At 37.9% G+C, this 12,085-nt stretch overlaps 1 protein-coding gene across 3 annotated transcripts in view; it reads left to right on the plus strand.

The window, feature by feature from the left end:
- ACTN2 (actinin alpha 2) overlaps window positions 1-12,085 on the plus strand; it is a 67,159-nt gene that overhangs the window by 12,764 nt on the left and 42,310 nt on the right. For all 3 annotated transcript variants that reach the window (XM_030945229.1, XM_030945228.1, XM_030945230.1), the window contains exons 2-3: window positions 9,706-9,820; window positions 11,063-11,182. In XM_030945229.1, the coding sequence (XP_030801089.1) occupies window positions 9,706-9,820; window positions 11,063-11,182 (235 nt within the window). The remainder of the gene's footprint in view (window positions 1-9,705; window positions 9,821-11,062; window positions 11,183-12,085) is intronic.

The following is a 12,085-nucleotide window of genomic DNA, read 5'->3' on the forward strand; positions in this document are numbered from 1 at the left end:
GGTATTAATTCTGTTATGGTGAGGTATTAACATACCTGTTGGTTTATATAAAAGGCAAGGAGAGCAGAGTCATCAAAAGACTGTTGTGTAACTATAAATGATGTCATGCATATTGTTACTGAAGTAGAAGGGAAAATGAAGAGATAACATCATTATAAACAGCAAGGGATTGCTCCCCATCACTCCCTCTGGCTACTGTGAATTATCCAGGGCTGACATAATACAGCTGGACTTGAGCATTTGGACAAAGGATTCTCATAGAGTATTGTTGTTGGGGAACATGTTTTTCCAGGGATTCATGCATGTGATGTGAATGAACAAACTGTACTGCAAAAATAGTCATCCACATCCAAGAGAAAGCTGACTTACACTGCTTAGCAAGGTGGTGACATTATTAATTAAAAGTCTCAGTATTGCAAAGCCTTCTGAGTGGAATATTCTGATAACTCCCACACCCCAGCTCATGATGAAAGATAACCTGGTGCTGAAGATGGACTTTTAATTTATTGGTTGGGAATGTATGGCTGATGGGAACCTTTCACTTTTGGGTCAGTGTTTTGAACCCAGGCCAGGTGAGTAAGTGACAAGGTTGCTAACACATGCAGACTGTTTGGTAATATCTATGAGGTGAGTTGTAGGCTCAGTTTAGCTCTCAGAGGGACAGGTGTCCCCATCACTTAAACCACCAGAAATGGCAGCTTCATTGGAGGTGCCCAAAACTGACCTTATTAGTGAGAGGTAGGGACAGTGACTTTTCATCCTAGAGGTGAAAGCTAAAAAAATTTCTGTATGTGAAAATGCTTTCTCAGATTGCATCTGTGGGGTTACTCACAGTCATTGCTATTCTTAACCATTCCCTGAGCTACTTCTTTCCCCATGCTGGAGAGGCTGCCACATTCACTAAAGAGTTTAAGGAGAGAAGAATAACTAACATGTAACTAGATTTACAGTAGTAGCTAACTGGTTCATACTAAAAAGCTCAATTTGGTTTTTAAATGCAGAATTAATCTTGGATGGCAGTGAACAGATACTGAAGATGTTGGTAGTTATGTATTGTTTTCTGTCTGTTCAGAGTAGGTTCTGGTTTTGATTCATTTTTTCACAGTTCTGCATTTACAAGATATTTATAGTTTTGTCAATTTTCTAATTTCTCCTGCTACTCTTTCTTTATTGGGCTTTTTTCAGGGTAGTGTTTGAGCATCTCAAAACCAATGGTTAATTTCCCCACAAAATAGTGCTTTGGAATATAGAGGGTCTGTTATTACCCTTGAATACAGAAGTGGGATGCTGAAAAGCGCTCAGCTATGGCTAACATTTGCTCCTATTGTCGTGAAAGGGATTATGGTCCCTTGTGAGGAATCATGGGTCATAGTTTGCTCAGCATTTAAGACAGTAAAAACATTTTAAAAATTCCTGTCTTTAGTGCCTTAAAGGCTGTTGCAAAGCTGGGGAGAAAACACAAGTGTAAGGGTCTCTTCTCAAGGATGATAATACAGACCTCAGGAAAAGTGTATACCCACAAAACAGATCATGGAATCCACTTTCATTTTATTTTGGTTTGTTTAGTTTCCCATAAACACTCTTTTGCCTATTGACTTTGACTCACCCTCTACTTCTTCAGCTTTGTTTCATTATTGTTCTCTGTCTTCACCATCTTTTCTTTTTCTCCAATATCACTGACAAGTCTCCAGTATTAGATTCCTTTTTGCTAAGGGAAATTAGAGGGTCATATGAAAATAGAGGATGGAAACGGGGATCACCACTTAAAGAACACCCTGACAGAAACAAAATTTACAGCTAGCTTTTGCTTGCCAAGTGCTTGGATTCCTATAAGGGAGTTGTTTTCTGCTGAGTGACTTCTTTCTTTGTAGTCTTTGGATCACTTTTCTGACAGGACGCAGCCTGGCAGGAAAAACTGTCTTCTTGATATTCTCCCTTTTCACAGCTGCAGTGTAGATGTCTGTTAGGATATAAATCTTCCATGAAGATCATAGAAAGTATGATTGGGAGAATCGAGCTTCTTGCTTATCTCAATCTGGCTTTCTTCAAGTAATTTCACTGATTTGTTAAGATTAGTTTGAATTGTGGCTCTGACATGAAACATGCTTGCAGACCCATCGTTTTGTTGACTTACTCAAATGTGATAAGCATGCACCCTGTTCTGCTATACAAATGATTAAGTAAAGGTCTGTATAGGAAATGCTTCAGGGCAGATTACTACAGAAGTTCGTTTAATAAGCCCTTCCACTTAGAGTGGGCCACTATTCACCATTAGTAGGAATAAACTCTGTCCTCCTAAACACATTCTTTTTTTCCACTATGGTTTTGTGTTTACTTTTCCCCTTTGATAAATAGTTGGCTGCTATTGCAACTGATTTAGGTACAAGAAATCTGCAGAGTCTGGGTGGAGGAGATTTAAAATACTTTGGCTTAACCAGCGCAACTAGGATGGCTAGAGTCTAGATAAAGTCGTGAGCAGAGGATGTGTGTGTACATAAATGCAGGCTTAGAACTGTAGTACAATGTAAGTTTTTGCTTGCTTGTCCTTGGAAGTTTAATTTTTAATAAAAGATTGGATTTAGCAAAAACTCATGCTTACTTACCTAGTTCTTTGCTTTCATGTAAACAAAATATGCCAGACCTTTTGTAAGGCTGTATTTCTCCCTTTTAAATTCAAATTGCCACATATAAATTTGCCACAAACCATTCTGGTCTGCTTAGGTGATAGGAGTGTGTAAAAAACCATTCCAAATTCAGAGAACACATCAGAAGCAGGCAGGAGTGGGTTTCTTTCCCCCCTGACAGTTCCCTTTGTCTTTTTAATTCCTTCACCTTAACAAATTGGGTACCTTGCAATTGTTGTAAAGATAAGAATGAGTAAAAAATCTTACTATTTTTATAATACAAGATAAAGCCATACCCATGCTTTTACTAAAGGTTTTCATAGGATCCCTACATCTTTTATTTCTGTGTTATTTTTCTGAGTAGGCATCTCTTACATGCATGATGCTTGAAATTCCAAAAATTAAAAGTAGATTTAGACGACCATTTTCCTATGGATCCAAAGTACCTTTTAGTTTCAAATGGGATTTTTAATATTGCATATGTTCTCGTTTCTGAAATATCAATTTTTTTGTTTGAAAATACATTTTGAATAGGCAGAATCATTTTAAATTGAAAAAAATACTCCAACAGGCAACCCTATGATACTGCATGTATTTTGAGAAGTCACATAGTTGGATTTCATAGGTCCTTTCTTTATGGGTGTCATCAACAGTACTGGAGAAGGAAGGGGCTTCCTTCAGAGAATAGAGCTGTTGGAGCATTATATCGATGGTCCATCAAAGCTCTCCGTTTTCTGAACACTTGCCTAAATTTTCACATTTATGCCTGAGCTGCTCTCTTGCATGTAAAATGAGCCTATGTGCCTGAAAGTTCTCTGCCTTTTCCAGCTATCTCAGGTGATCCAATAAAGATATCTGTCTGCTCCTAATAAACTTTGCACTATTTTAACTGTTTTAGCCTTTTCAAAGACCTTGTGAAACCTCTCAGCTTTCTTCCTTTCCTTCCTGTTCTTTCCTTAAAAAAAGCCTGAGGTGAGGATAGTGCAGGAGTGATGTATACTAAATTTTCCATGCAACTTGCTACCACCTGAGGGTTTTTTTGCAGTTAAGACCACTGAGAAAACAAACATTTTCTCTGTTGTGTCCTCTGAAAGAAAGAACTAATGTCACTCTGTAACAAAAGGCTTAATAATCTTGACACTGCTCGAGGTTCAACCTTGCCAAATTATTCTTCAAGGGCTATTTGCATGCTGTGGGTGTTTTTTTGGTAATAGTGAGCACTGTAACACAGACGTGCAGTCATTCAGTTCTGGAGGGAGTTGCATGTTTTACAGGAAATCCTAGACTCACATGGGATTACGCCACCTGCTTTGCAAGGACTGAGGGCTCCCCAGGCTCTTCCATGCAAGCAAAATGCAGAGTGCCAATGAGACGTGTGCAAAGTCTGTGTGATGAATGCATCCCTTTGGGGACTTCTCTTGTGAGTGATAAAACTAAGGGACTGGAAGGAAGTTCCCTGAGTTAGTAGAGCAGATCTGCTGACAGTGCAGAATGTGCCAGCAGATCATATCTGACACCATCTGTTCAGCTATATGGATGGATGTGCTGGAGCAGGAAGGGCTTACCCGAGCTTTGGATTTGGGGTACTTGTGATGGAGCTTCTGTTCACTTCCAGTGTGAGATAGTTCTGTGCTTATCCTTTCTGGCATCCCAGGACTTTGGCTTTGACATAGTGCCTGTGATTTAAGGGTTTCCTTTTAATACCATTTTGGAATATGCTAAACATTTCCCCTACCTTAACCTTCATGCCATCCTTCACAATATTTTCCCTCTGCTTCACTTGAGTTGTTGCTATGCTCTGGTACATTTGGTGTTAAAATCTCACATTGCTTCCTGATGTTCTGACATGATACTGGTGAAGCACCTCTGCTGTAAGAGTTACTCAAGTTATTTCACTAACATATGCCAATGTATTTAGGTTTCCACTGCAAGGGAAAAGCAGAGCAATGAAACAGTTAATAGTAATTAAATCCAACAGCTAAAATAGAAGATTTTATTACTTTTCAATTCATAAAAATGTACTCATGCATGTATACAAGTATAGCTGCTCTAGATGCTCTAGGAACAGCTGAAGATACCATGTGTAGGTTTTGGTTTACATCAAGCTAGTTTAAAAGTGTTGTTTTAAAAATTTTCTGCTGCATTTCACATTCCAGCCTCTTGGGAACAGAATAAACAGTCAAGAGAACAAGGGCCAACACAGACTGTATCCTAGGTCCAGAGAAAACCCCTGATTCTGCAGCCATCAGTCCATGCTGTGGACACAGGAGATAGGATATCATGTTGCAAGTTCACAACTTATATTTTAAAACATGGATAACAGTCAGATGGGAAATTCTTCAAGGGGAAATCTCAGTCTGGCCTACTGGGAATGTTCTGGCAGGGCTCCTTCTGTAACACCCTTGTCATGCACTCAGAGCTCAGTAATAATTGCAGAGTGAATCACTGCATCCCATTTAGCCTAGGAGTAATGAAGACCCTCAGCCAACACAAAGAGAGAGGAAAAGCCCTTTAGAATAAGGGCTGTAAAGCAGGTTCAAGAAACAGCTCTATCAGACTGAAATAATTCAGGATAATATGTATGTAAATAAATGTGTTGAATGTTTATATTTGAATTTAATTTTAGTCAGGTGAGTTCTCCTCCTCTAGTTATTAGAATTTAAGGTACACGAAAAACAAATTGTGCTTCTGTTTTCCTTAGTAGGCACAGAAAGTATTAAATTTCCAATTCAAGTAAAACCAAATGAATCCTTTGAGCAAGTAGCCTTTCTTAGGCTACTGATAGGGGTACAGACAAGCAGACACATGGCTTTTGAAATAAATATTAATTTTGAACACTTATAAATACTATAGCAGACAGAAATTGATTTGAGTTGGAGTGAGTGAAAGGCAGAGTTAGCCTTGATATGAGGTATATGTACTAAATAGCATACAGGTCCCAGTGCTTCATTAGGCTGGATCCACTTGTGAATTTCAATGCTGAGTGCAAGTGTATCCCCTCTGCACACTAGTTCTGCTGCTGCTTTAGCAATATTCATTATGGACTCGCTGTCGGCACCAAACTAGAAATTTACTTTACATCTGCAGGAGGTGGAACAAATTGTCTTGACTCACCAGTATTGGAGGGTGTGGTGACTGTTGCTTTCTCAGTTGTCTTTATCCATATTATTAGATGCACGTGTGAAACTTGTTATCATAGCATCTTGTTTTCTGGCTTTGAGCCACTATCAAAAGCAAGTTATCATTACACTCACATAAAAAGGACACATGGGCGTTCCCAGAGCTATGGGACAACTCAGATCTGAAAGGCACCATTTTTCCCTGCAAAGTGTGTCTTTCATTGTGTCTGTGTAAAAATATTTGTACAAATTTGGCATACCCTGTTCTTTTTCTGGCATTAATTACTGATTGATAATTAATTAGGGATATCTCCTTTTGCTGCCCCTGGGTTGCAATTTTATTTGTCAGAGAATTGTGAAATTAAGGGGGCCAAGTAAATTACCAGGTAAGGTCTTTTTCCCCCATAGGTAGACACTTTGCCATCACAGATCTGTGAATCGTGGAAAATATGCTATTGGCAGTCTTCACAAGGGGACTAAGTGGGCATAGAACATAAACTGCATTCTCTTTCCTGGAGTTACTGTTTCCAAAATAGACCAGTGACAGCAGTAGACAATTAATGGTGCATTAAGAGAACATTTACCTGTGGGACTGCAAGTTCTTTGGCTTCCTCTTTTCTGGGGTCTCTCCTCTCAGAACGTTAGCAAACTTTCTTTTCTAATAACAAACTTTGAAGGGAGAAAATTTTATTTATTTATATTTTCAATTTGTAGAGCCATGTAGGGTAAGTGAATCCTAAAAAGAAATGTCTAGCTTTGTAGACATTTATTTGTGTTCTTCCTGGTATTCAGCTTGGTGCCTTAAGTCCTGCTTTGTTTCTCTGGGCAATCTGATACTCTGAAATGTTCTATACAGCTCAGCAGAAAAAGGAATTTGCTTTGTCTAAGTCATTTAATAGCTTTTAAATCCCAATGGATTACAAATTTCCAGGGTACTCTATGCTGTCTGTATCTTGATCTCCAGGACTTGAACGTGCTTTGAATTGTTTCTCAATAACTATGAATAGAATTGTTAGTTAAAGCCAAAGCAGTGAGAACAAGTGGTATCACAGGGATGAGGGTTAAATAAAATGTGGATTGAGAAAATCTGCAAGTTAAATTGTGCAGTAGCCTTCATGCAGTCATGAATGAATTGCATCACTGAAACATAGTTAACGCTTCCCTAAGTATAATTTCTATAACCATGTTTAGGCCTGGGAGAAATAAGCTTGTTTGGAAGGCACCAGGCTTCAGAAGCCACACACCAGGAGTCTGCTGTGAAGTGCAGTGGCATTTCCATGAGGCACAGGACAACTGTTGGAAGCGGACAGACAGCACCCAGGCATGGCCTGGGGCACTGGTAAAACAGAAAACTGAGCAACTATAGTTTAAATAAAAGATGTAACTCCCTTATTCTAGATAGAGAAGGTAATCAAAACTATGTAGATACAGATGGTCTAAAAAAGACTCCAATCACAGTAGAGTGCTTCAGCAGAACTTCTTATCTCATGGATGGAGGCCTTGTGGTAATTCCAAATTTATCCTTCAAAATGCTACAAATGCAATACAACTGGAAGGAATCTTAAATAACATACAAATATAGAAAAGCAGATCATAAAAACCACTCTGTCACCAAACTATTTCTTGAAAACAGTTTGACTCAGCAGTAGCAGCATCTTTTCCTTGTCTATATCACAGCAATATAGGCTGATTATTGTCTGCATAGAAAGAATGAGAAAACCATTTGTCTCTCAGGAAATTTAGTGCCATAAAAATGTCCATTTTCAAGAGAAACAATTTAAATTATTTGAAAACTTTGTGATCTTTGGATAAAACTTATGCTTTGTATCTATCAGTGCAGCATCAAGTAAGTTAATTCATATATATATATATGTATGTATGTATGTATATGAGCTAAGAAGTGCCAAGGTCCTTTTCTTATTAAGAAACTACTTACTTATTAAGTAACCTTCTTCACAGTAGGCATCAGATTCATATTTTAAGACTTTTCAACCAGTGGGGTTGTTGCCATTAAACTCTTAATTAAATGAAAAATGAGGAAAACTCATTTACTTGAGTGGTACAAGGTGAACATTTAGCATAAATATCTAAAAGAAGAGATGGAAATGGCTGAGATTTTTCTCCAACTTCCTCTCTGAGTTTATTTTGGTGTGCTTGGAACAGTTCTACAAACTGCAGCAGCATCTGCAAATAAGCATATGTCCATCACTTAAGCCTAATTCATGAAAGGCTCATTTATTAAAAGGTTCCGTTTTCTAATATTTATTGCCAAATTGCCATACAAGGTTCATGTGCCTTTACCCTCGAGTGCTTTCAGCTTTTTTCCCTGTATTGCCATAGTATTATTCCTTCCAAAAAGCTTGTAATAATTTTTAATGTTGGCAAATGACTTAATGTGGTGCTAAGCCTTTTGAGACACATACCACCAAAACAAGATACTGCTTTGAGGCAGACAAATGAGTCTTGTAAGCTGGATCCTAACCCTATAATGACCCAAATGAAATGCCATCCTCACACTCCATCATGTCATGTCCTGATGTTGGAGGTGCCTACAATCTGTGCTGTGAAGATTGGGATGCTCTGGTTTCAGGTCTCTCATGAACTTAGTAGAGCTATTTACCTTAAAATGAGGAATGTTCTGCCTTCCTGAATGGGAGCCAACATCCCTTTATTAAAATGTGTTTGCAGAACAACTCACATTCCTACCTAAAATTCATCCTCTGCACATCAACACGGACCTCTGCCCAGAAACACTTCCAGTATTTTCTTCTCTCTTCTCTTTCTTCTGGGTGCCTAGAATTAGGGATTTCACTGCACAGCTCTGCCATATCCATAGCACTTCTTGCTTCCTTTTGATTCAATATGAGAAGATGATAAAAGGAAGCTGTTCCTTGTCAGTGTAGGAGCACTGAGGAAAGAGCCCAGTAAGCTGCCCATCAGTTCTTCACAGAAACTGAGTGAAGCTCAACAATAAGTCACAGTGCTATTCTTAACAAAAAGTTGCTTTTTTAAGATTAGACCATTTGGCAAAGTTCAGTCCATGCTTTATTAAAGTATCAAATCTGTCTAGAATTTGTAGAATTCAATTCCAGGGAAAATCTTTATCTTAATCTACTGGCCTTTCTTATTCTGTTTCTGAGAGATCAGAAATTAAATAGTCCAAAGAAAACAGGCAAGAATAAAGAAGGCTAAAGGGAATTTCTTATTTACAACTGGGATATATCTTGTTTCTTTTAAAAACATTTGATTCAAATAATTAAAAACTGCAAATTTGATGTAGCAAAAGAAGGGGAATTCCAAATATCTGACAATTTTAAGAAACTGAAGTCTAATTTACTAAAAATGTTTAGTAACAGTGACTTTGTTATATAACTAAACACCTGCCAAAATACCTAGTAAATACAAACTTGCTTTATGTATCTTAACAGACTCTGAAAAGCAAGGACAATTTGTCAGAAGGCTGAGAGAAGTAATGGGTATTTAAAGCCAGACTAATTTAACTACTAAGTTTTAAGTAGCCCATGTTTTGACTTCATTCATACAAAAGGTAACATGTACATGACCTCTGCAATGGAATTAGTTCTGTTTTTCATCTCTGCAAGTAAAAGCAGACTTGGTTAGTTGCTATGGACACAAAAATACCCATGGATGCTTTTGTGATAATTTTTTCCCTGCAAATTTAAGTATCTGCATTTCTATCCAAGTTTTGCTGTTATATGTAGAACTTCTGTCTGGAGATGCATCTGCAAGCAGCATCTAGCACAAAGTTGTTTCTATTCAAGTAATTCTTTGCATCTTCATGAACATCTGGGATAAGAATTTTGTACTTGGCAACATGTATAGAGTGAATGGGAGCTGGACATCCAAATATCAGATGCAGTATTTACTCAGATGGCTTAGCAGTTGCTTGGAAAGAAGTATTGATAAGTTTTTGATAAGTTTTTTTTTAATTGCTGTTACAGACATTTACAGCCTGGTGCAATTCCCACCTCAGGAAAGCAGGCACACAGATTGAGAACATTGAGGAGGACTTCAGAAATGGCCTCAAACTGATGCTCCTCTTGGAAGTTATCTCAGGTTAGCTAAAATAAAGTTTTCTGTGTATTTACAGCACATGAACTGAAACACTCTTAAAGGAACAAAAATTTGCTAACGATTGAAAACAGTGAACACACATTCTAAGTAGACTGAAAAGTGAGAGATGAAACACACTGTAAAGCAAAAAGGGGAAAACAAGCTCTGCTTTTTGCTTGTCTCCAGAATTTTCTGGTTTGTGCTTGTGTTCTGGGATATCACAATGTATCAGGGTGTCATTGACATCACAGTGGTGCTGGACAAACCAAAAACATTGAGGACCTTCTCTTAGCCCCTAACACTTAAAAAGCCTTTACACATAGGTTACAAATTCATTTTATTTTGCTTTTAACATAAACATTTTGCTTTGCTTTTAATGACTTTACTGGTCGTACCAATGCTTTCAAAAGTGAGGGCTTAAAGCGCACCTAGATCAATATTTAGTCACAAATAAAAGGTCTCATTTTTCAAAAGAGTGGAACATCCAAGAACTTTTGCTAACTGATGTAAACTCATTATGCCCCTTTTGTTATGCATTATTCAGTGGGGCAGTCTTCAAGGTAAGATCAGAATGTCCCTTAATGGGAAGGGAATAGCTCAAGCAACAAATACACAAGACAGTTTAGATTATTGCTGGAGATTTCAGTGTGGAAAGAAATTCTTCAAATGATCATTCCTCATGAAATGGAGAATCTCTTTTGAAATTATTATTTTTTGTGATCATTTGAAAAGATAAGTTTGTTCAAACACATCAGCCCTGAAATGAGCTCTCTGCTGTGCTGGATGAGGTTGTTAAAAGCCATTCTTCTGGGTCAGATGTGCAAGGATGCTATGGCTGATCTGCTGGATAGAATCCAGCCTCTCTTTATAGTCTGGCAGATAAGGATGATGAGCTCTGAGAACATTCTGCCTTCTTAATATTCAGCTACTGTAACAGACAGTAGCAATAAACCAGAAGTGGAGTAGGAAAAAGTACATATATCTTCCAGATGTTTAGGACAAACAAAAATTTTAGTCTGGTTTTACTGCTGTATCAGAAAGATCAAAATCAGATGCTTCAACATTTGAATTCTCTTTTCAGGGTTTGATTCAAACCTCTTTGGCATTTTTTCAGAAAAATACCTATTAAAGTAATTGCTTACTTTTAGGTAGTGTTAGAGAACATCCACTCTTGATTTCTAATCACTTTTATGTCTGTAGCAAGGTATATATAAGAATAATCACATTATATTTGTTGTTCTGCAGGGGAAAGGCTACCGAAACCCGACAGAGGGAAGATGCGCTTCCATAAAATTGCTAATGTCAACAAAGCTCTGGATTACATTGCCAGCAAAGGAGTGAAACTTGTGTCTATTGGTGCAGAAGGTATGTGATGGATCTTGACAGTGCACCTTACTTAGTCACATTAGAGAGCAGTCTGGTGGAGAACCTTGGCCACATTACGTTCTCTACATATGGGTGCCTCAAACAACCCCTAGTGTTGATTGCTGGACTGTATCTGTGAAAGGACAAGAGGTGGAAATTTTTGGACTTCTGGAGAGGGACAGGATTATAAATGAACGTTAAGCTTAGTTTTCTCTAAGGTTAAATTGAATTTTCTGTGTTTCAGTAGGTGTTCAGATAATGATTTCTTTTTTTCTTACAGGACATTGTGGTTTTCCCATAGATTATTAAAAGTAAGGAACTCCTTTAGAAACCAGGTTGGATTCTGGGGTGTGCCTTATACATTCTGGCATCTTTAGGAGATATTATTCAGCCAAAACAAAGGCTGACATCACTGCTGAGTGGCTGGAACCTACTCCCACTTTATTATGAGATTTTCTGCAGCTGTGTTTCTAAAATTCAGATGGAGAGTTAAGGGAGTGATCAAAAGAAACTGGTAGCTGGGGAGAGATTGAACATATGAAAAAAGTGGAGTGGGATGCTATTTACTAAAGTAATTGCTTTTTTATTGTTCCGCTGTTCAGGTAGCTAAGTACCAACATGTGGTTGGCTAGCTAGATTCTGATAGATCTAAACTGAGCTAAAGAAGGCAGACTCTCACTATAAGTGAACCTATGCCTCCCTAGGAGATTCAATTAGTTGTTTCAAAATTACAAAGGTTATGTAGAACTTGTTGCTCCATGCAGATATTTGCATATTGATTTCCATAGCCACTACCATACCAAGAATGATGTGGCTAACATGATATCCAACTATTTTTGATTCCATAACCTGAATGAGTGCATTCTGTGCTTTTTTCCCCTCACTCTAACATATCCTTTGAGC

The sequence above is a fragment of the Camarhynchus parvulus genome, chromosome 3, assembly GCF_901933205.1.
Source record: "Camarhynchus parvulus chromosome 3, STF_HiC, whole genome shotgun sequence".
NCBI classification, from domain to species: domain Eukaryota; kingdom Metazoa; phylum Chordata; class Aves; order Passeriformes; family Thraupidae; genus Camarhynchus; species Camarhynchus parvulus.